General features: G+C 44.9%; 1 protein-coding gene across 5 annotated transcripts in view; it reads right to left on the bottom strand.

Moving 5' to 3' along the window:
* Nucleotides 1-598: 598 nt before the first annotated feature.
* The window catches only part of LOC308482531 (ATP-binding cassette sub-family C member 12-like), a 59052-nt gene continuing 35003 nt past the window's right edge, over nucleotides 599-24647 (bottom strand). For 2 of the 5 annotated variants that reach the window (XM_081015678.1, XM_081015680.1), the window contains 9 exons: nucleotides 23707-23844; nucleotides 21749-21935; nucleotides 16294-16383; nucleotides 14830-15019; nucleotides 12752-12911; nucleotides 9949-10042; nucleotides 7412-7525; nucleotides 3627-3791; nucleotides 599-1753 (listed from right to left, as the gene is read on the bottom strand). In XM_081015678.1, coding sequence (XP_080871804.1) covers nucleotides 1661-1753; nucleotides 3627-3791; nucleotides 7412-7525; nucleotides 9949-10042; nucleotides 12752-12911; nucleotides 14830-15019; nucleotides 16294-16383; nucleotides 21749-21935; nucleotides 23707-23844 — 1231 coding nt within the window. In that variant the 3' untranslated portion in view covers nucleotides 599-1660. Of the gene's footprint in view, nucleotides 1754-3626; nucleotides 3792-7411; nucleotides 7526-9948; nucleotides 10043-12751; nucleotides 12912-14829; nucleotides 15020-16293; nucleotides 16384-21748; nucleotides 21936-23706; nucleotides 23845-24647 lie in introns of those variants that run through there. The other 3 variants (XM_081015679.1, XM_081015682.1, XM_081015681.1) reach the window with 3 other exon arrangements.

Below are 24647 nucleotides of genomic sequence, written 5' to 3'. Positions count from 1 at the left end.
TCTCAGTCCCACCAACATAGGAAGCACAGCTGGTGGCAAGAGAGAGACTTTTCTTCTCCCATATTGTTAGGCTTGCCATATTTCAAGAAGTAAAAATCCCGACACAGTTCAGCTTTTTTTGGCCAACTCCCTCCCAGAATAGGTCCCTCTTTGCTGTCCTTCCACTGGCAGGCTAAGACCTCCCTGTTAAGATGGATCCTTGAAAACTGAGGTGCAGGTGTTGCCTATCGCTGGGCTGCTGTCAGGGGAAACTGTATTAATTGCTGGTTCTAAATGTGTTGGGTTATGAGGTATTTTAACTATTGATTTTTATTAGTTTGTATTATATAATGTTTTTAAATGTCTTAAGCTGCCTTGAATCCCAGCTTGGGAGAAAGGCAGTACAAATTAATATAATATAATATAATATAATATAATATAATATAATATAATATAATGCAATATTAATGCTTTTGCTTGTAGTACTGTGCAGAGAACAAAAGCATATGTTTGCAACAGCGGGCATGTGCCAACATGAAATATGTCTTTGTAAATAAGAAATCGGTAGGTGATAATTCCAAAACCTATAACTGCAAGAAAAATGAATTAACAAGTGACGTTACAGTGGACGGTATTCTTTACTGCATACTTCAATGACAAACTACAAGCGTGCTTCCTCCACTGGAGCCTATGTATCTTTTTCTCTTCTCTTCTTGGAAAACAGATCACATGGTATGCAGAGAAGTGCTGGGCACAATGCAGCCAAAGGTAAGTGTCTGGTGTTCTGTTTTGTTTTTTGACGACTGATTCCAATTGGCGAGATAAGCATATACTTACGTTGTTCCGGTTGAAGTCTATTGGACCATTCAGGTGCTCAACAAGCTGGTTTGCATGGGCTCCTTTTACCCAAAGACGGCAGTGCATTTTCTTTGCAAGCACCAGGTACAAGCTAAAGGCAGAAGCTGTACCCAGCTAGGCTGCTTAAATCCCACTGTAGTCAATGGAATTGAAGAAGCCCATCTGCTTACAGTATGACAGCCAAATAGATGAATTGTTCCTTTAAAAACCAGCCAGAATTTTTCAGCTGCCTAAATGATACGTGGTGGCTCCGATCCAACAGAGACTGGTTGCCACAAGTTCCACTGAAATTCCTGGGACTTGAGTTAGTTGTAACTAACTCATTGCACTGATTTTGGTGGGGCTCAGTCACATCCTACCTTGGCTGAGTTGCAGCCATTGTCACTATGCAGTGATCAGATCTACATCATTTGCCTGTAAAGGTTGTATGGAACGTACAATGTTTAACTGTTGTGGGATGCAAGGGTGAATCCCCTCTGGTAAGTCTGCCGATCATGTTAGCACCCTCTGAAAATGTGCTGATCCAACACATCATGTTAACAGGTTTCCCTGCAGGTGGGCTATATTTTTGAATGAATTCCAAAATCAGCAGTCCAATGCCATGTGTTTTTGCAAAGTCCTTCTTGCTCCCCTTATTTAGTTCTTAGCTTCAGCTGCCCCTGGTTCTATCAAGCTTCAGAGTTTGCCCTTAAATGTGGCCTTCAGTGAAGGTTATCATATTTCTTTGTCGGCAAGACGTTAGATATCAATTCTGTTCTTCCTGTCCATATTAAGCCTTCTTTTCTGAAGTCCACAGAGAAAGCACCATTCAGTATTTTCATGTCTAGGATCCGACGTTGCTTGTAGCGGCTAGGAGTGATGCAAATGCGGAATTGGGTTTTTGAAGGAGCTCATCTGGTTTGCCAAACTCCACTATCTGAAAGTCATTGGGAAAGAAATTGAACAAATGTCAGATGCGTTAGCAAATGTCAAGTATGAAGCAAGAATACAGTGCAGTTGGGGTCGTTTTTTTATGAGTATCCTATCATGTGAAAATTGCCTTGGGGAAGGAGAATAGCAATGGGGGGGATACATAGTAACAGGGAAGAAAGGATTTCCTCAGTTCCGTTCCTTTATTGTGGGTTTGCTTTGCCCTGGTTTCCAGTTCTCTGTAGGAGGATTTCTAAAATTAATTGTGGAGTGTGCCTACAGCTTTCAGTTCCTTTAGATCCTTTAGTTTAATGTCCCCCAGCCTACATTACTGATGAATACGTGTTTGTGTGTGTGTTTTTATACTTTTAAAAAAATATGTTCAGCCTTTTGGTAGCATCACTTACCCCAAAGTAAGCACAAAGACTTGCCATTCCTGAAAATTATCACATTGCCTTAGAAGGCTATTTCTTTGATGTGCTAAACTTGTGTGTTTTCCTGCCATTAGACAAGATGAAGCAACAGGCAGCAAGGTGTTAGAGCACAGAGCTATGCCACCATGTCAGCCTCTGCCCTCAAGTTTGCTGGAGAAAAATATCCTATTGCCAGTACTGAAAGGGGATGGGAGTGAAATTCCATTCAGCCTCTGCACATGGAATGCTGTGGGTGGGGTGGGCACCATCTTACCCTTTGCCTCACGAAGAAAAATGTATTGGGCCATCCCAGCTCCCTCTGTGAGGTTTCAGGTGTCATGCTGATTTCCAAAGCTGGGCTAAAACTATATTTGCTGCCACCAGGAGATTAACAATCTTCCTTGCCTCATCTGCAATTGGTGCCTCCCATTTAAAATAACCCATTATATCAGTCCATGCTGCTTATGTGAAAGATTGTCTCTATTATATCCCACTAATAACATCAATTTTTTATATTAAAAAAATGTCCTTGCCCTCTTTGGACACTCAGGTTTTGCATAATCTGGGCCTGGTGCTTAGTAATAGACTTCCAGGGCAGGGTGGCTGCTCCCCTATGGCCACTGCAGACCTGGAGAGGCAACAAAAGCAATGAAAGGGCAAGGGAGAGGACATGTTATGGGGCAGGGGTGCCTAATCTGTGCCCCCACCCCACCCGATATTGCTGGACTACAATTCCAGTCATCATCCCTGAACATTAGGAGGCCAGCAGTTAGCCACACCTCCCCTGGAGCACCCAACAGCCTTCTCCACCAAGAGATGCAAGAGCAAAGGTCCGCTGATATCGTCTGCCTTAGAAGAGCTATGAGACTCAAAGGAACTGAAATTCTTGCAAAAGCTTTAGAAACTATGTTTAGAAGATAGCTCAATTCCAGGCCAATTTTATTGGTCCTCAGTAGGAGCTATGAAGCTTATTATCATTATCATTCTTATCAGGTGTTGGTGTGGTTGCTCAAGAGCAAACAGGCAAGACTCCAACCTGTCTTTTCCGGGCTTTATTATTAGTACAAACTATTTACAGTGCAGAGCATCATAAGTCCATGTCTGCTCAGTCGCTAGCAGAATCTGGGAGTGGGCGGTCCTTATACCTTCCCCAGCATAACAGTCGTGTGACCCCCCATGCTTCTCCTCCCCTCTCTGCGCCCAAACCTACTGTGCAGAGTGGGCGCAGGCAAAGGGGCCTCCCCTCTGCTTTGCTCAGGCTCAGTGTTGAGGCTCTCCCTAGCATCTTCTGGTCCCTGCACCCCCTCCCCACTGGAGGGGGGCTTCCCTCCTCGCCAGAGGAGGAACTGCTTTGCAAGATCTTCTGAGGCTCCCTGTAACACAACTGCCCTTCCACCTCTCACCTCTGAGCTGATGGCAGTTCCCTGACAATTATCATCATTATTATTTACTTCTATGGCTAAGTACCTTCCCCTTATCCATCACCAACACACGGTCACACTCTTGGATGGTGTTCATACGATGAGCAATGGTCAAGACGGTGCAGTCGGCAAAAGCTTCCCGGATGGTCTGCTGAATCTGCACATCCGTCTCGGAATCGATGGATGCAGTTGCCTCGTCGAGAAGTATTATCTGCAGGAGTAATGATGTTTGCATTAACAATTTTAGAATATAGCCACACATACACCCCAGCAAGCATTGCAGAATGCTGGTAAGTGGGAACCATCACATTTTCGCAGATGAAATGTCACAGGGCTAAATTTGCCATCACTCTTCCCACACCATGGGGCACACCTAGCCATGTGTAAATATTAGTCCGTGAGCCAGATTTTGTCAAATCCCATTCAGATGTTCCAGAGGTCAGCCAGGGCTTTGAAAATCCCCCGATACATTTCATAGCAACAAAGAAAGAGTGACCATTGGGGGCGTGTTTCTAAGACAAATTTACGTAAAACACCTTATAGAAAACCTGCAGTTGATAATAGTCATTCCAGGTTAGCGTTTCCCAAAGTGTGTTGTGCATTCTCCTGGGGGTACACGAAAGGGTTTCAAAGGGCATAAGGCAGAATTTTTATTTTATTTTACTTGACCACAGTTGTTTTTAGCTACACAAAGCAATTAAAAATAGTATTATTAGAAGCACCCCCAAATTACTTTTGCTTGAAAAGGGGCACGGCAGTAAAACTGAACTCTCAAAAAGGGGATATGAAGGGGTTATTGTAAGTTTGGGAAACGCTGCCCTAGGGCAGATAATCAGAAGTTGTTTCATATATGAGAAGAAATGGCAATATATGAAACAGAGGAACATATATTAGATAAAATGTGTGAAGGAATGGAGAAATGTGTATTAGGTGAAAAGTATGGTATTATGCCCTATATAAAAGGGATAGGTATAAAAACAACATGGAAGGGAATGTGGGAAGTCAAATTATAAGAGAAATGTATAACAAATTTGAAGTTGAATAAAATAAAAGGAGTTGTTTCATATACAATAAACATCCAAACACATTTCAGCCCGAAACAGCCTCTCTCAGTGGGTCTGCTAAGGTCTTCGTTCTCATATACCATTAAAAAGAAAATAAAAATTTGATGCCTTTCAGTTCAATTTTCCAGACATAACGTAATGACAGAAAGCCAGTGGTGTCTCTGCTTGGGAAACCAGATACTGCCCTTTAACAATGGTGGGAGTAACAAGCGATACACATCAACATTCCCAAATGGCAGAGAGACACTGCCGTGGACACAGACTTCGCAAGGACTCACAGACACCCGTTGGAAACTGGCAACCAATTACAGCTTCCCAGCACAGAACCACCTGGTGAAATTGATGTGGGTGTGGGTGAATTTCACACACCTTAAGGTGTGCGTCGCTGAAATCTCAACAGGTGCACCTCTCCTCTCCTCTGCATGACACACTTCACCTGCCATTCTCCCTTCTGCATGTTTATTGTGTTATTATAGTTATTTAGGACTCAGCAGGCATAAAAGAGTCCTGACTCTCACGCTCCCTTTGCAGTGTGTGTAAACAGGAACTCTGTGCCAATGGCAGTTACGGCCTTCATTGAGAAGGCAGAGTCAGCTTTCATTTGGTTCTTCCCCTTACAGAAGTGACTCTGCTGGCATCCCATTCTACCTCGTTGCACCAGAGGGACAGATGAGACAGGAAGGCCCTCACATTGGCCAGAATGGAACCATGTGGCTCTCCCCCTCCCAGAATTTCTTCCCTGAACTCAGCCTAGCTACAGCAAAGGAAGAAGCCAGCTGCCATTTGGCTCTGCCCTGAACTGCCTCCACCAACAGCCATCTTGCTCGGTCATTCTGCAACTTCATTTTGTAACAGAATGAAATATGTGCCACCTGTGCTTGGGAAAGAGCCACGCCTTGGTGGTAGAGCATTTGCCCTGCATGCAGAAGGTCCCAGGTTCAATCCCTGGCATCTCCAGGTAGATATGAAACCCTGGAGAGATGCTGCAGTCAGTGTGGACAACACTGGACCAACGTGGTATACAGAAACTTCTGTATTGTTGTTCTGAACTGTGTTAGAGACATCAGGACTGGCACCCAGAAACAAGCCAAGAGGCAGTGCAGCTGGTGAACACCCAGTGCCAGTTAATAATTTGGTTTACAGGTTTCAAACAAATCATGGCTTCCCACTGTTTGAAGGAGGGACGTGGTGAAGTTTTTCAGCATTCAGGAGGATCTGGTACCATAAACTGTGATTGCCATGGAAGAGCCCAAATTCATTATCCCTTAAGGTCCACTTAAACCAATACTGTCCATGGGGTCATGAAGAGTCGGACACGACTAAACGACTAAACAACAACAAACCAATATTGGGATTCATTATTAGCTAGGGCAGACAAAGCCAACATTTTTTCAAGAAGGGGGAAAGGACAAGCGGGTGTGCTGGTCATCTAAAGCAATAGCACCACCTTGCTTTTAGGGTAAGGATGGCTGCTCAGGTAGCAGCACCAATAGAGAAGGAAGCAGGACCCACCCACACCAGACCCTCTGAAACATTTGCAAATATTTGCAGTTGCTTTGACAAGTTCCGTGATAGTGGTGTGTCATCATGATGAACGTGAAATGTGCCCCAAATTTATTATTATAGCTCTTGAACTGTGCTATAATTTCAGCAGTTTGTCATATTAATGAGGCAACATAAATCAGCGCAGCAGCACAAATAAAGCGGGGTGGAAGTATCAACACAGCAGGGGAGGAATGAATTGGAAGAACATTTGAATAAGGTCCAATAACAGAAAGTTATTGAAATCAGCTCAGGGGGCTCTGGTAAGCTCAGGAACGGAATGTGAAAAAGAACACTGGCTGGATCAGGTCTAAGGTTCATCCTGTTTCTTGCAGATGTTTCTGGGAAGGCCACCAGCAGGATTTCAAAAGGAGCAGGTCTCTCTCACTCATCCCTGCAAGCAGCTCTGCTGTCAGAGGCAGTAAATGTCCCTGGGTACCATTTGTTGGTGGGATGAGGGTGGCGCTGTGGGTTCAACCACAGAGCCTAGGACTTGCCGATCAGAAGGTCAGCGGTTCGAATCCCCGCAACGGGGTGAGCTCCCGTTGCTCAGTCTCTGCTCCTGCCAATCTAGCAGTTCGAAAGCACCTCAAAGTGCAAGTAGATAAATAGGTACCGCTCCAGCGGGAAGGTAAATGGCGGTTCAGTTCGTTGCTCTGGTTTGCCAGAAGCAGCTTAGTCCTGCTGGCCACATGACCCAGAAGCTGTATGCCAGCTCCCTTGGCCAATAAAGTGAGATGAGTGCCGCAACCCCAGAGTCAGCCACGACTGGACCTAATGGTCAGGGGTCCCTTTACCTTTACCTTTACCATTTGTTGGGAATCACAAGAGTGCTGTTGTTCTCAGGTCCTGCTAGCAGGCTTCCCACTGAAAGCAAGAGCTCAAGAAGGGCCCTGCTGGATCAGTCCAATGGACCATCTAGTCTAGCATCCTCTTCTCATGGTGGTCAGTGTTCCTGCATTGCAGTATTGTTTACACTGACTTGGCAGGGGCTCTGCAGGGTTTCAGATGGGGAGTCTCTCCCAGCCCTAACTGGAGATGCAATTGGGGATTGAACCTGTGACCTTCTGCATGCCAGGCAGATGCGCTACCATGGAGCTACAGCCCTTCCCTTTAGAAATGAATGCAAAGAAGGAGAAAGGCAGGAAGAAGTGTGCTTTTAGGACCAAAGGTGCCTTATGCATTCTGGAGCAGTTGAGAAACAGCGACTGCTCCGGGAACTCACTTTTGAATTTCGGAGGAGCGCCCTCGCCATACAGAGCAGCTGCCGTTGCCCCACGGAGAAGTTCTCTCCATTTTCAGCCACCCCTGCTTCTAACTTTTCTGGCAGTTTTGAAACCTAGGATACAAGAGAAACGCTGCCATGATTACACAATTTATTATTTGTTGCACACACAACAGCAACAGGGCAGGAAACCATCTTTGACACAACATCACTGATCCCTGTCAAGTATAAGGAGAAGGATGTGCAAGAGGGAAGAGGCAAAAGCCGCTTGAACATTTGATGGCGGCAGGCAAGGGTGAGAGAGCGGGGAAGCAACTGAAGGGCAGGCGGAATGACGAAGGAGTGATGTGAATAAAAGATCTGGCATGGAGACGTTTTGGGATGGCAACCAGATTCTGTCTTGAGCAAACAATCACCGCACAATGGTGATTCCAGCCAGGTTCAAGGTTCTTGTGTTATTTTACAAGGCCCTTAACAAACAAATGTGGTATACAAACTGTTGAAATAAATAAAGGAATTAATGAAAAAATGAGAAATCGTATTTCTTTCGCACACGTGCGCATGTGTGTGTGTAAAACTAACTACCAGCCAATAGATTGACTCTCTCTCTCTCTCTCTCTCTCTCTCTCTCTCTCCCCTGCCCTAACCTCTCTTTCTGGTTTCAACATGATTTGCTTCCCAAAGGATGGAGAACACCTGTGGTTCTCCAGATGCAGTTGAAGTACAACTTGGGGTGAATCTCTCTCTCTCTCTCTGTTTTGCACATTTATACATGAGTTTGCATTTTTTTAAAAAAGTGAAAGTCCTCATGGAAATCCATCAGCATTTAAGTGTGAATTTCTTCTAATATAGACAGTTTGTTTGCAATTTTGTCTAACACACAAATTTTTGTGAAGCACTTTCCTTTAATATAATGCATCTTTGTATGTTATTTCCATGAATATATGTGCATTTATATACAACCTTTACCCCAGTATTTTCATTTTTGTAAAATTTGCCTGGCTAGAAAATGGCATTGCAAAATTCGGAGAAGTGTAGATTTTGAAGGACGGCTGTGTTCTGGTTCTTGTATTGTTTCAGAAAGTGCAAATTAAACCAGTTCATTTCTAAATGTAAACCGAATTGAACTCCTCCTCCATTCCTAACTACACCTCCCATAATTGGTCAAAATTGGCCCTGCTGGCTGGGGCTGATGGGAATTGGAGTCCAACCACATCAGAAGGTTTCCCCATCCCTGACCTGGACCCAGAAGATTATTGGCTGCTGAGTCAATATCCCAGCTTAATCTGTTTGGATTTCCCTCCTCTCACATGGAACACTGGTGGCAAAGCAGAACAACAAATTGAAATCCTGCGGCACCTGGGCAAATGCTCAGAGCAGCTTGTGTAAACATTTATAGTTTTACAATTAAAATGAAGGTGGGGTGGCGGGGGAGCCGATATTATTAGAGCTGCTCTAAGGCTTTGACAGGTGCTACTGCCTCCAAGCAATTCTCTGCTCATCCCATGCTTCTGGTTGGAGGAGAAATTGCAGGTAAGTGCCCATAGTCCTGCTGACCCAGGAACTGATTGACTCTCCTGCCAACCTAGCAGTTCGAAAGCATGTCAAAGTGCAAGTAGATAAATAGGTACCACTCTGGCGGGAAGGTAAACGGGGTTTCCGTGTGCTGCTCTGGTTTGCCAGAAGTGGCTTAGTCATGCTGGCCACATGACCCGGAAGCTGTACGCCGGCTCCCTCGGCCAATAAAGCGAGATGAGTGCCGCAACCTCAGAGTCGGCCACGACTGGACCTAATGGTCAGGGGCCCCTTTACTTTTGCCTTTAGAGGACCTGTTCTATTCCAGTTCTTTCTAAAGCTTCTAAATCTGCTAAATTCCCAATTTTTCTCCCTTTTCTGCTAAGATTCTGTCGGTCTTCTGCCTACTCATTACCTGTCCCGAGCTACCAGATCCCTGGCTTTTGAGCCTGACAGCCTTATGAACACTATGAGGTATACATCTCTTACTATGTACAAGGGAAAAAGTTGTTTTGCTGTAGTTTGTGTGGTCACCAATAGGTGTAAATGGTGGGGGTGGGGCAGCAAGGGAGTTGGGAATAGGCAGAGTTGTCTCTTTGCAACATGGGGGCTGCATTTGTAGAACTGAAGGCACAACACACACACACACACACACACACACACACACACACACACACACACTTATTTGTGCTTTCTGAAACAATACAAGAACCAAAATACAGCCATGCTTCAAAATCTACACTTCTCCGAATTTTGCAATGCCATTCTCCAGCCATCAATTATTTCTGCCTTTAAAAAAAATAAAAAGAGGAAAGGACAATTAAGAATGTAATTAGTGAACATTAATTGTTCAAATCTTAAATGGGACTGAATATTAGCCACATTATTCTCACTACTGTTTTGGTACTGTATCTTGTGATTAATGATGCATGGTTAACAGGGAATCAAAATTTTCCATATGCTGTCATTTTACATCTGGCAATAATAGATTAGATTGGGAAAACAAAGAAATACACACACACATATATATAACATACTGTGTTTTTCATAAACGTTCTGCTCAGAGCTTGCCAAATTTGATCGTCTGTGTGGTCTTTAAATGGATCTAAGTTGTACCTGTAAGGTAGGAATGAGAATGAAAGAAACACATTGCCCCTGCGAAAGAAAACATTGCCTGCTGCTGCAGTTCTTGTGGACTAGACCCTTGGATTCATTATTATTGCACAGGTGAGACTGAGGACAAGAAAGATGGAGGGACATTGTTGCCATGTCCTGTTTGTCAGCTTCTGGAAATATCTGATTGTTTGGAACAGAATGCTGGACTAAATGGGCTTTGGTTTGTTTGAGAAAGGCAGCATCTATGCTCTTAAGAAGTTATCTGTGGGATATATCAGCCTCATATAAACAGCATGCATAGCTTTAGTTAAGGCATGAAGGGATTAAGATCATAAACTGTCCTGCCAGGCTTAGCTAGGTCACACACCCTCACCTTGGGAGGAAGGGTTACCTACCAAAACCTTTGTTCTCTCTCTGTTCCACCATGAAAACAACCAGAAAGGATGTCTGGGCTAGTCGCTCCAAGCCAGACCGTGTGGGTTTAGCAAGCCATCTTTGTGTTTTTATACAAATAATTTAGAAACATTTACCAGTTTTGAAGCTAAGTTAAACTGCCTGTCTTTTGTTGCTGCTGCTTTATGGAAAAGCACATGAATCTGACCTTTGAAGAGTTTGTAAGTAAACCATTTTTAACAGCCTATATTTCCACACTTTACTTTGCTGCATGTTTTGTGATTTTAAATCTTTGCTGGGGCTTTCTCACCCACAAGTACTTGCCCCAAACCAGCATCTGGGCATCCAGGGAATTCTCATTCTACTATTTCAAACCAATTTATTAACCAAAATACAAATATTATTGGTGTTAGCAAGGTCATTTAAATAACACCAATGGAGTCCAGAGAGAAAAGAAATCCTGATAACATTGTACTGCATGACCATTGTATAAGATCTCCTTATTTACCTGGAACACAGACTCTATTTCTCTCATCTTCCTCCATGTGTTTAACCTTTGACCGGCTCAATGAGACATTATACTTTTTACATGCAAATGCATAGAGTTCTGAAACTGAAAAGGGGGCTTCCATTGCCTTACACTACAATCCTATGCATATTGACTCAGAAGTAAGTCCCACCATGTCCAATGGCACTGCAATCTGAAAGCCATTTACTTGGGAATAAGATGTGTGGAGCTCTGTGTGACTTACTTCTGAATAAATGTACTTGGACTTGAACCCCTTTACATACAAACCGTGGCACTGACTATTTTAAGAATGACTGGCTTATGTGTCCTTATGTCTGAGGGGTTGGGTTTTGGGGGGACTGGGTGCTTCTTAGGATATTTGTTTGACGTACAACATTTTGTGTGCATGCATTTTTCTTTCTGGTATACTATAACTTAAAGGAAAGGAAATACAGTGATACCTTGGTTCTCAAATGCCTTGGTACTCAAACGCCTTGGTTCCCAAACACCGAAAACCCGGAAGTAAGTGTTCTGTTTTTCTAGCGTTTTTGGGAAGCCGAACATCTGGTGCGGCTGTCGGCTATCGTTTCCGGGGTGCCTGCACCAATCAGAAGCTGCGCCTTGGTTTTCGAACATTTCAGAAGTCAAACGGACTTCCGGAACAGATTAGGTTTGGCGCTTTTGTTTTTGCTATTTATTTTGTGTTTTCGTTTTTGAGGCTTTTCGGTTAATTTGTTTTTGTGACTGTGTGGAACCCAGTTCAGCTACTGATTAATCATGTGACTGCAGAAATGGATAACCCCCGCAATCAAAACAATGACTATCATCAGTGCAGGTAAGAATTATTATTTTTTAATCATTTACAATACTGTCCTATTTATTTTATAGTACAGTACATTGATTATTGCTTTCATTTTATGGATCAATGGTCTTGTTAGATAGTAAAACTCATGTTTTAGGGGTTGTTTTTAAAAGTCTGGAACGGATTAATCCATTTTGCATTACAGTCTATGAGAAAGTGTGCCTTGGTTTTGGAACGCTTTGGTTTTGGAACGGACTTCCGAAACGGATTACGTTTGCAAACCAAGATACCACTGTAAATAAAACATATATATATCTGCATGTTTTCTGGGAAGCAGAGCTCACCCCATCAGGTCTCCTCTCCCTCAACAGACACCTGGAATCAGCCATTCCATCAGGCTGCCTCACTGGGAGAGATCAGAAGCAGGAGGCTCACTCCATGAGCTCCATCAGGAACCTTCTTCCCTTGAACTGTGCCAGCTGATCATTATACAAATTCAGCCTGAGTTTTTATTTTCCTCTTCCCTCCCTGTACATTTTCCTTTGTGCGTCTTTTCTTAAAAGACTGTAAGCCTGCAGGCAGGGACTGTCTTTTTTAAATTGCCACTCCAGGAGCCTTTTTGGCTAAAAAGTGTGCTACAAATGCTCTAAATAAATAAAATAAATAAAATAATTTCATAAATTGGTTTTCCGTCCTAACTTCCTAACATATACCATAGAGATGCCACGACAGCCACTTGGTGTTCACAGGGTCTGCCTTTCAATTGTTTACCAGAAGTTCAGGTTCTGCATCACTGCACATTCCCCCCCTTTCTCTATGACCCGAGCCAAGAACTTACTGGGTTACTTTATGCAAACTACTCTCTCTCAACCTCCGGTCTGCAGCAGAGGGCAAATCATGTTGATGTTCTTCCCCTTCCCTTACAGAGCGATTTTGAAACCAGCACTAGTTGGTTAGCTTTCACTTTTGCGGCAAAGGTTAATTTGATAATCGTCACAACAGCTACCTTACTGTACCTACAAACAGAACGGGATCTTGAGGAATGACCGACAACTTGGTCCTTAGAGACTCCAAACTAATAGTGAGGATATCAACATTGTCAATGAGGATGGTGCCAGCAGTTGGTTCCACTAGTCTGAACAAGGCGACCCCTAAGGATGATTTTCCTGAAAGAAGAATGCAGCATTTAAAAAACGAAATACGTGGGTTTTCATCCTACTGAAAAAGTTCTAGATCAAGTGTGCAGGATGGTGATTTCTGAGGTTAAACCAGCATTTCCCTCCAGAACCTGAAGATAAGCAAGGGGCTTGGTTGGAGGACCATCGGATGAAGATTGCATTCCATCAGGTAATGAACTGAAATCGCAATGGGATCCAAATGGAGTCTGGTTGTCTTAGATTAAGCCAAGCTATTTCCTGATTCTGGGTGGGAGGGAAATGATTTAATCCAAGGCAATCCAATAGGAGCCCAGCAGGGCTTGCCCAGTGGTGGAGGTAGCCACTCAGGCACCTGGAGCAGCACACATGCTGTGCACCCGGGGAACGGGGCAAGCCACCCAGGGGGGCGATTGGTGCCCATTGGGGGCAACTGGTGCAGCAATTGGTGCACAGGGGGGCAATCAGCGCTGCGATCAGTGCCCATTGTGATTGGCACACAGGGAGGTGATCGGCGCCCATTGGGGGCAATAGGCGTGCCCATTGGCGCCCATTGGGGGCGATTGGTGTGGCGATCAGCGCCTGGGGGGCGTGGCAATCCACCCAGGGGGGATTTTGTCACCCCCCCTCAGGGATGACACACGGGGCGGGCTGTCCCCACCGCCCCCCTTCCTACGCCCTTGGGTTTGCCCATCCTATCAATATTCCACAAATTCACACACACATCATATGATACTTTCAATGCTTTTTCCATTTCTTAAGCCCATTTGTAAGGAGTTATAGGATGATAAGCAGAATATTTATTGATCCAGTCCAATTATTTGTCACTTTTCAGAACTAAGCCCCTACAAAGCAACATAAAAGAGAGAAATTTGGAAAAGTGCAAAGTTCAAAAGGAGAGCTGTGTTTCTGTTTGCATATTGGTCTAGGGGAATGCAAATTGAGTAGGTTCACATTAAAATGTGAACCAAATTAATCCCCCCCCCCCAGTCCATAACAGCACACATAACCATCATATAGGAAATAGCTGTTTGGGTGGTTGATAGATTCCGTTTCATGCCACATCATATATAATGAGCAGTTTCAAAGAGTCTGCCTCTTACTCAAACTCTTAAAAGCCGAATATTCCACCACAGTACAACATCAGACCAAGAAATGGAACATGGGACTGAATTATGTAGATGAAGGGATGGGACAATGCAGATAGGGACAATGACTTGGCTGGATGGTTGGTGGAGTTTCATGTTACATAATATATATTAAGCAGTTTCAAACAGTTTGTCTCTTGTTTAGGGTGTTACCTAATGAGAGTCCAACTCAAAGTAGACTCACTGAAGTCAGTGAACATGGCTCACCGAACTTTATTAATTTCAGTGGGTCTAATCTGAGTAAGACCGTTAGAATCTTAAGAAGCAAATATTCCATCACACTTGTGTCTCCAAGATTCCATCATGGAACACAGCATTGCACCAAGAAACAGAACTCAGCTATGCAGATGAAGGGGTGGGACTATGCAAATAGGGACATGCTTCCTTCTCAGTGACTCCCATTGGATTTGATGGGATGGGATCAAGGGACTGCAGTCTGGCACATGGCTAAAAAGGACGGGAAAACCCCCCTCAACACAGATACTTTATCTGGTAGGGGATGGAAGCAAACAGGGCAGGCTGAGCTCCATCTCAGATGGTGACTCTTAACATACCCATTTACTTGCATAATAAGCACTTTGGGAAAACATTGCTACAGGGGCAATACTTTTGCCCTGTGCTGCTGATATGGTGGGTGGCCTGGCCTAGGTCCGTCAGGACCCAGTGGTCTATCTTGAGCATTTATGCAGAGTCAGGGAAATACAGAAGCCCTCCTTCCACCCACCCTCCCCAGCCACAAAATAAGCAAATAAATCAGCAGGACTGAACTAAAAGTAACACACCAGAGCCCGTCCGGCCAACAATCCCGATTTTTTCCTTGCCGTGAATGTTCATGTTTAGGTCATGAAGCACCAAGGGGCTGTCTTCTCTGTATTTCATCTGGTAGTTCTTGAAGGTAATTTCACCCTGAGAAGGCCAGTTTGGGGGAGGGACAGCAACTGCCTTGCCCTCTGCTGCTTCAGGAACACATTTCTGGAAGAAAGCAGGGCAGGGGGCTGGTGGGATTCATCCGCTATCACGACAACTTGGGTCACGGACTGGGCTTTTTTTAAAGAGGTGCAAACATTTTCCGCAACTGGCTATCAAGGCAAATGCAGTCCCGGTTACTGATGGGGGCCCACAGTGTGTGTGTGTTTGTGTTTGTGTGTGTGTGTGTGTGTGTGTGTGTGTGTGTAGCCCTCTCCAGCTCCCAGAACTCCATTCCACACTGGCCACACACCCCTCTCCTCAAACCACATCCCTTACCAACTGCACTGTACCAGAAGTTCTCTTGCCAGGCAGGAATGAGTCACTGAGCTATGATAAGCTCAGTGAGCCAGTGTGGTGTAGTGGTTAAGAGCGGTAGTCTCGTAATCTGGGGAACCGGGTTTGAGTCTCCGCTCCTCCACATGCAGCTGCCGGGTGACCTTGGGCCAGTCACACTTCTTTGAAGTCTCTCAGCCCCACTCACCTCACAGAGTGTTTGTTGTGGGGGAGGAAGGGAAAGGAGAATGTTAGCCGCTTTGAGACTCCTTAAAGGGAGTGAAAGGCGGGATATCAAATCCAAACTCTTCTTCTAATGAGGGGGGTGCGTTTGGAGGTGCGTTTGTGTTTGCGTGGAAGTCAATACACACTGGAAATAATGGACCAACACCTCAAGGGCTGTGGTGATTGTTGAGAATGTCACTTCTGATCTGATTTCCCTCTCAGCATCCCTCATAACGCTGCACTGCACTGGTAGGTCAAACTAACTTGGGTCTATCTACAATTTGCACTATACACTTAAAGCAGCACCATGCCGCCTTAATAATAATAATAATAATAATAATAATAATAATAATAATTTATTTATTATTTATACCCCACCCAATCTGGCTGGGTTTCCCCAGCCACTCTGGGCAGCTTCCAACAAAAGATTAAAAATACATTAAAACATCAGTCATTAAAAATTTTAAACAGTAGTGGCTCACCCCCATAATGATCCTGGGACCTAGAGCGCTGGCACCTCATTTTCCTCACAGAGTTACAATTCTGGGTAGTTTAACAGCCAAACTTCTTCCCATGATACTCTGGGAACTGTAACTCTGGGAGGGGAATACCTGTTACTGTACCTTTACCTAGGGGCCTCCTAACAACTCCCAGCCCCCTTAACAAACTACACTACCCAGGATTCTTTGGGGGCTGTTCCATGTGGTATCAAACTGCTTTAGTACAGATAGGGCCTAGCTAGAATTGCTTTAAATACTCTCGCCAGGGGCCCTTCTTACCGTGATATATTCCATAATTTGCTCGACATGTGTAAATCGAGCTTCTGTCTCCGATCCTGTTCTCACACACACTTGCAGAAGTCCACTCAACTATGAAGGAGGGGAAGAGAGGAAGGGGAAAGATCAGGAAGCTGTGCTGGGGGATGTTTAGCTACCTGTGCGCCAAACAGAAAAGCAGAAAGAATTCAGTTCTATTCATTGCAGTCGCTGCAGGATATACCAGAGTGTTATTCTCCCACACGGGAACCTGGGAAGCTGCCGGAGTCAGTGCCAGTTTTGAAAGGTCAGGTGAGCTCCACCGCCCCACCACACTGTTGCTGCTGCTTCCCGGGAAGTACTGGGTGTGAGGTTGGCGTGGTGAAAATGCACTTGTGGAGCCAATTTGGTGCTCCCACTGGTGTGTCTGCACCTCACCGCCTTTTCTGTACCGGCAGTAGCATGACCAACCAGCGGTCAGATGAGTGCCACCACCACACTGCCTGCTATTGCCTCCATGGAAAGAGTTATCCCTGCCTCTTGACCTCCCTCGTCCCGTTTTCCTACTTCAGCTTCTACCTCTGATGCCACAGACTCCCCCCCCCCACTCACTAAGCCCTGTTACCTCTTCAGCTTCCGACAACTCCTCCTTGTCTTCTCCTTCCCCTCCCTCTGACCACTCATCGTTGTCCCACCACCAATTCCCAGGCTCTGGGCCTTCTTCCCTTGTGGAGGTTCCCCAGCTGGCTCCTCCCACCATTCTTCTGTGTCCAACCGGTCCATGACATATGGGATCAGTTTCCGTACACCCATGTACAGCCCACGTCTTCAGCGCCTGCATGGGCTGGGTGTCGGGAGCACCTTCTCTGACCTTCCAATCACAGGAACGTAGGAACAGCAACACAGCATTCCCGAGGAATAGGTCCTGGTGCAGTGGACTCACATTTGCTCATGTGAGCACCTCAAAACAGCAGAGTAACGGAAGCAAAGCTGTGGAGGTTTTGTTGCATACCTAATTTATTTCTTCTAATTAAACAAATAAAAGAACATAACTGTTATGTACTGAGTTGAATAGGATCCAAAATGCAGCAGTCTGATTGGTCCTAGAACAATAGGATCCAGAATGCAGCAGTCTGATTGGTCCTAGAACAATAGGATCCAGAATGCAGCAGACTGATTGGTCCACAGGAGCCACCCAATCCAGCTCAAGGTAGAAGTGAATCCGCAACCTAATTGGCCTACAGGAGAATCCCGGAATTAGCCAATCACGTGGGGCCCATTGTGTAAATAATGTATATAAAGCAGACATTTCGAGGGAACATCCATTCCTCCTTACCACTATGAGCTGAATAAAGAGCATGAAATCCACTCTCAACTCCGAGTATATTTTAATAACAAACATGTATGAGAGGAGCAGCTCTCTCATACTGCCATCTTGTCTCTAGACAGATCAAAGAAAAAGCCACACTGTACTAGGGATGAAAGTCTGGAAGAGTAGTTTCTGCCGCCTCCTTTCTCTCAGACAGAAAGTAAAACAAACATGATCTGGTGATCCTTGCAATGGGAGGGATGAAAATACTGACAATCAGCTCATGTCGGTTCATTCCCAAATAGGTGTGTTTACTCATCATCTCACAACCTGTTGCTTATCCAAATTTGGCTCTACAGCCAGCAGTGGAGCTAACCGCCCGGGCACCCAGAGTGGCACACATACCATGCACCCAGGGGGCAGGGCAAGCTGCTGAGGGGGGCAAAGGGCACAGCAATCGGCACTTGGGGGGGTGATCAGCACCCATTGGGGGTGGTCGGCGCAGCAGTTGGCATCCAGGAGAACGATCGGTGCCCAGGGGGGCAGCACGGCAATCCGCCCAGGGGGGATTTTGTCACCCCCCCAGGGATGACACTCGGGGTGGGTCACCCCCACTCCCCCCCTTCCTACGTCCCTGTCTACAGCTTCTGGGATGCCCCTCTTCATCTGCTTTCATGGATGGCTACTGGGTGAAGCAAAGTGCAGGAAATATTCAAAGCGAAAAGGAGGCTAAGGAAAAGAGAGTGAGTCACAGGCCCGGCAGCAACACTCTCGAACAATGAACCCCCGAGGCCGTTTCAGAACTAGTTAACAACTGCCCGTGGAGAATGACTAACTACAGGCCTAGATATGTATATATATATCGTTCACAATTTGACTTGAGGGGCCTATGCTTTGCTGGCAGCTCTGCTGACTCCCAGGAAAGAGCTGTCCTCTCGGAAAGTGAGTTGAATAAAGGGACTTGCAATTTACCATGACCAAAATAAAAATAAAAATGCCTCACACTTTAGGGAAAACAGCACCACTTTAAGCTAAATCTGCCTTTCCCCCCTATGCGCTAACGTGCATAAAGCATAGATGTGAGCGACACATCATTAATCCTGCGATAATAACAGATGGCTGCTTGCATTCACTGTATAGAAGCTTAAATGTCAGGAACAGAGTTTCTGAGTCAGGACGAGGAAAGGTTAAGCCAACAAATACAGGCAACCATTTGTTGCCTCTGAGAGATCCATTACAACTGGAAATGTATTTCCATCACTAGTCTGAGAGTGTAAAGGTTAAGGATGGAGAAAAGGGGTGGGGGAGCATATGATGAGTGTTTCGTGATAAGGATGCTTAAGATGACTTAAGAAAATAACATATCGATCGCCATGTAAGATGAAAATCACAGCAGAAATATCCTACTGCATTTCTTTGCCCCAAGGAAAGGTTTTGTAGAACCTGGGGGGGGGGGGTGTGGCTTTTTTAAAAAAAGAAAATAAATGGAAGGTCACTGACTTCAGGCATTCCAAGAAGCCCCCATCCTCAGCCCTCCATTCCTGAGGGTCGGTTCACACAAATTTCTGGAGGGTTGTGGAAGATGGACTCCCCACCTTGGCTGTTTTCCAGGCTACTCGGATAATTCCATAATAATCAATCATTTGGGTCGGCTGATCACTTCTGACACTGATCTCACTTGCTCCAGGAATAACCACATCAGTCACTCAACTGTTGCGACTGCTTCTATGGATGCCACAAACTTTGGACCACTGACATCATGTGAGGAAGGGCTGAGGTTCGGTGACTGAGCACATGCTTTGCACTTAGAAAGTCCCAGGTTCAGATCCTGGCATCTCCGGTTCAGAGAGGATCAGGTGGCAAAGGACCTCTGTTTGAGTCTCTGAAGAACTGCTGCCAGTCAGAGTAAAGCAACACTGGACTAGATGAACCAATGGTGTGCCTTAGTAAGAAGGCTTTTTATCTATAGATAGCGGTGGCTGATTCCTCTTGGGACTGGTGGGGGGAGTGGAAGGGAGACCAACAGTAGGTGGAGCCAGAGAAGCCTATGACAGGCAAAGCCAACTATAGGCAACAACCAATTTACATGCGTCCACTTGTGTGGTGTAGTGGTTAAGAGCAGTTGACTCGTAATGGTGAACCAGGTTCGATTCCCTGCTCCTCCACATGCAGCTGCTGGGTGACCTTGGGCTAGTCACACTTCTCCGAAGTCTCTCAGCCTCACTCACCTCACATAGTGTTTGTTGTGGGGGAGGAAGGGAAAGGAGAATGTTAGCCGCTTTGAGACTCCTTAGGGTTGTGATAAAGCGGGATATCAAATCCAAACTTTTCTTCTCTTCTTCTTATCATGCTGAATCTGGAAGCTTTTCAAATGGCAGAAATGGCCTTAAAAGAGCTAGACAGGGCAAAAAAAGGAGCGGAAACAGCCCCTAACAATCCCACAAGCCTTTGCAAGTGCAATTCCAGGAGCTCTTGTACTGACTGTTGAGGATTGTGGAGAGTTTGGTAAAGGAAATTTGGAAGGAGCCATTGTGATGGAATTTGGCAGAGTTTGACGACTGGTAAATGCTGCTGGTTTTCCCAAGGGTTTTCCCAAGGGTTTCCAGAGGTTTAGAGGGTGTCTGCAAGCTTTTCTAATGGTGTTTCAAATGTAAGAGATCTCATGTAAATGTGCGGTGCCTCAGAACATAACCCCTGTGTAAATTGGGAGTTGCCTGTAATTCAAGTTTCATCCATGTCCTCCTCCAAGTTCTACAAAGCCAACGCTGAGACTGAGGGGAAGGAAGCTGCGGCCCTGGTGTGGCTGGAAGAAGGTGGCAGGCATGAGGGGGCTAGCCAAGAGGAGAGTGGTGGGGCAGTGTCCTATTTTCCCCAATGGGCCAATCTCCGCCATCTTCAGATTTGTATCTTCCAATGCATGGACTCAGGTCCACTTCACCATTTTATGTGGCAGGGTGGACACCATAGAGAGTGAAACGGCAACACATTTCAAAGCACTGGAGGGCAAACGGTAAGCAGGCATGTGGCAGGATCCCCAGTTGTCCGCAGCTCCTTCAGCATGGATCTCCTGTGTGTTTTTGCTAACACATGCCTCCTTTTCACACTTTTAACAGCTGCCGAAAACTCCAGAAAATGCACAGAGGCCCAAATTGCCCCATGTAGTACCATGACAAAAGAATACCACAAATCTGTACATTTTGGAAGAGCAACAAACTAGCTCCCCCAAAACAATGTGTTTAGCATTTCAATCCATGCTTGACTTTAGCAAAAAGGGGTTAGATTGCAAAGCTAACTCAACCAGATGTATTTGAAGGATGCACTTTGCATATCGGGGTCCCAACAGCTGGGCTTACAAATACAGCAAGAAAATATGTTCTGTGCCTATTAAAGCGTTACAGTTGGAGGGCAGGTTCTTTCATGGTGGCCTACCACGTGGGCCTCTGTTTGCATTTATTTAAAGGCAAAGCTTTCTAATGCACACTTTTCAAAACAATGCATAAACCAAAACACAACTATCCCTTCTCCAAAAAATTTAGCGCAGTTGTCCAGCCAAGGAACATGTAGGGAAATGTATACACTAGGGCAAAGTGTGCAAAAAGAATCATAAATGCAGACACTATCTGCACTTTTGGGAAACAATTGGTGACACTTTGTTCCAAAAGGCTTTCCCAGCTAGATAAATGGGTCTTTGCCACGAGTGTCTACTTGTTAGGGTTTCAGTCTTGTTTTAAATTTATTTGATGTTTTAAGATGTTTTTTAAATAATCTTGTGGGCAAATTGGCTCAAGACAGTTGTTTAGAAGGCAATTAAATCAATGATAATAAAATAAACAAACAAATAAATTAGAGGAAAAATATATAAAACACGCTATGGTAGGGGAAAATTGGATTGGAAAACTGTGTACATTAGTCGAAAAACACATACAGAAATGTTTATGTTAAGAGGAGAAATTTGCATTAAAATGTTGATGAATATTCACGAGGACTTTTTTAAAAAAAATTAATTGCAAACTAATGGGGAAACATGGAGAACTGAACTCAAGGCTGGAAAAAGTAGAAACTGAAACAGACAGATCCTTCCCGCCCACCCCCAATGGTGCATTGGGCCACTTCAGGTCTGATTTGGAGTGTGTCGGAATGAAGCTTGAGTTATCCGGGTGATTCACTTACCTGGATAGTGTAAGACAAAGCCAAGCCTTTTTCTGCAGTGCTGATGGAAGAAGGACTGAGGACGACAAAGAGGGCGACGATCAAAGTCATGACGGTCATGAGCATGTCCGTCCTCAACGCAAACCACCGCAGCGCATAGTTGAACAGCATGAAGTGGCTGGAGCTCTCGTCGTTCAGCTTTCTAAAACTGGAACCAAAACCAAGGATAGTACTTAGAAAGCTGCCCCGAGTTTGGATCTGTTTTTAGTCTACTGCTGTTTTGGCTTTTCGGAAGCCTGAAATTGTTGTCATCAGTTCTTCTTTTTGGTAATTTTGTTGTTTTAGCTTTTTTGTAAAACGCTTTGAGGTTCTTAACATAATAATAATCAAGCAGCATGTGAATTTTATGAAATAAAAGCTTTCTCTAGTCAGTTCACGCAGAACATGAGCACAATAGCATGCAACCACTGGGATTAGTAGCACTTGAGGGTCTTATTCTCTATTATTTTTTCTTATCATTTCCGAGAGAGAGAGAGAGAGAGAGAGAGAGAGAGAGAGAGAACAAAGGGCAAACTGTGTTTTGCAAACCAACTTCAACCCCTGCCTTAAACATAGGAGAAGCCTTGCCGGACAGGCCAAATACCCATCTAGTCCAACATCCTGCTCTCACAAAAGCCAGCCAGATGCCTATGTGAAGCCCTTAATCAGGACGTGACCACAACACTACTCTTCCACTCATGATCCCAGCAACAGGTGCACATTGCCTCTGATACTGGGGGAAGTGTACAAGTATTGTGAATAGCAGCCACTGAAAACTTTATCCTCCATGAATTTGTCTTATTCCCCCTCTGAATCTGTCCACGTTTGTGGCCACAACATCTTGCGGACAGGAACAGACATAAGGACATAATAGGAGTCCTGCGGATCAGCCCCCAAAAGCCCTTCCCGTCTCATTTCATTTCACTTTGAATTTGTATGCCGCCTTTTCTATATCACCGTACAAAGTGTGGTTTACAAGCGGAAGAAAAATCAAGATTGCACACCTTCATTTGATCCAATACAAAAATGTCATAATTAAAAACATAACTTTAAAAGAAACAACTTATATCAAATAAAGTAATATTCATTAATCTATTAGAACATAATAGCACACAATAAAATTAAATATCAGCAAATAATAATTAAACAGAAATTTACTCTTAAGTATTGCAGTAAATAATCTGGTGCAGCATCCTGTATCACAGTGGCCAAACGAATGCCTATGGAAAGCCTGCAGGCAGGGCCTGGGCTCAACAGCACTCTCCCTATTTGTTATTCCCAGAAACAGATATGCAGAGGCAAACCGCCTCCATCACAGGAGGTAGAACATAGCCATCATGGATGGTAGCCATTGATAGCCATTGACTGAGAGCCCTCCAAACCCATGCACTCCAGCTTCTGGGTGTAAGGATTTTGCAAGCCCACTTGAACAGGTAATCACCAAACCTTCTCTTCTCTTTGGGCCCATTTTGTAAATTCCACCAGCTCAGGGAAGAAAGGTTTTGGAAACTGGGATGGTTAGGTGCCCTCCTTCTGCTGGTAGACTCCAGGTTACAAGGGAACTGGAAGAAGACTCATGGACGGGTTGAATAATTGCGATTTAAAAACCAGGTCTTGACAATAGCTTCATGCTTTGCGTGGGTGGGTGGGGGGTTATAAAGGGTGCCAATGAGGTTATCACTTGGCCGCACATGTAACAATTTTCTTCGAGACAATGCTAAGAATTTGTGACGTAATCTGGAAAGCTTCCCCACAGCTTGTCATTTCCCGCAAATGAAAAGCCACAGGATGCCAGTTCTTATGGAGCAGCTTCATCTATGGCCCGGCAGGTGGGAAAGATGCAGGATTGGTGGTCAAGAGAAGAAGAGCGACACAGCTTGATCCGCCCCATCCGAGGGACCGAGACAGAAAGAATGTGACTTTGGGGCCAGGCAACTTACCGAATGCTGTAGTTCTCCTTCTTATTGTATGCGTGGATTGTGCTAAGGCCTGGGACAGTGGACATGATCATGGAAAGCCATGGAGACTTGCTCATGTTTTCGAATCGCTTGAGCTCTCGGATGGTGCTCTGGAAAACCCTGCAGCAAAATGCAGGTATGATTGCACAGAGTTAGATCCTGGCTTTGGAAGGGGACTTGGAATCCCTTCCTAATGAATATTCCTAATGAGTATTCTGGATTTGCAAACTTGAAGCAGTTGGCCACCACCTCCAAGAGAAGTCTTACAGTGCAACCTCAGACCGGTCTCAAAAGTATGTCCCACAGAGGGCTCATCCACACTTGGGCTTCACCCCCTGTTTTGAACATATTGTGTACCATTTGATTCCTCTGGGTTTGAGAGCTTTTCTTCTTGCGGAAATCCAATCTTATCTGCTAAATCAGATCCTATCAGATATGCAGAAAGAGAGATTCTGCTTAACTGAGATTCAGTTCACTGGAATTTTTGCAAGGCATCGCTGCGGAACAACGAGAGAAGTTCTTGGAACCAGGGGAATTGAATTAGTATACAATAGAATCAAAATACAGGTTAAGCTAAAGTGTGGATCAGCCATGGGTTCCATGGGGATTTCTCCAGGAGAGTGGGTGTAGGATTGTAGACTTAGGCCAGATCTATTTGAATTATCTGTAAGATAATTATCTGTAGGATAATGAATTTATCCTGTACATAAGGTCTCTGGGCGGGTTAGAATAGCATTGTGCATTTGTGAAAACAAGGGAAACGATTCCAAAGGGAAGCAGCACGCAATGGGTTACAGAAAGCAGACCAAGGTGGGTCTTTGAAGCATACCTGAACTGCAAGAAGCTAAGCAAGTAAAGTGGAAGCTACAGAATGGAGATGCTAGAGGCACCTTTGTGGGGAGCGACTGCTACAATTCAGAGGA

Source organism: Podarcis pityusensis (genome assembly GCF_964106645.2).
Source record: "Podarcis pityusensis genome assembly, chromosome: 8".
NCBI lineage: Eukaryota > Metazoa > Chordata > Lepidosauria > Squamata > Lacertidae > Podarcis > Podarcis pityusensis.
This window is presented reverse-complemented; position numbering and strand designations above follow the sequence as displayed.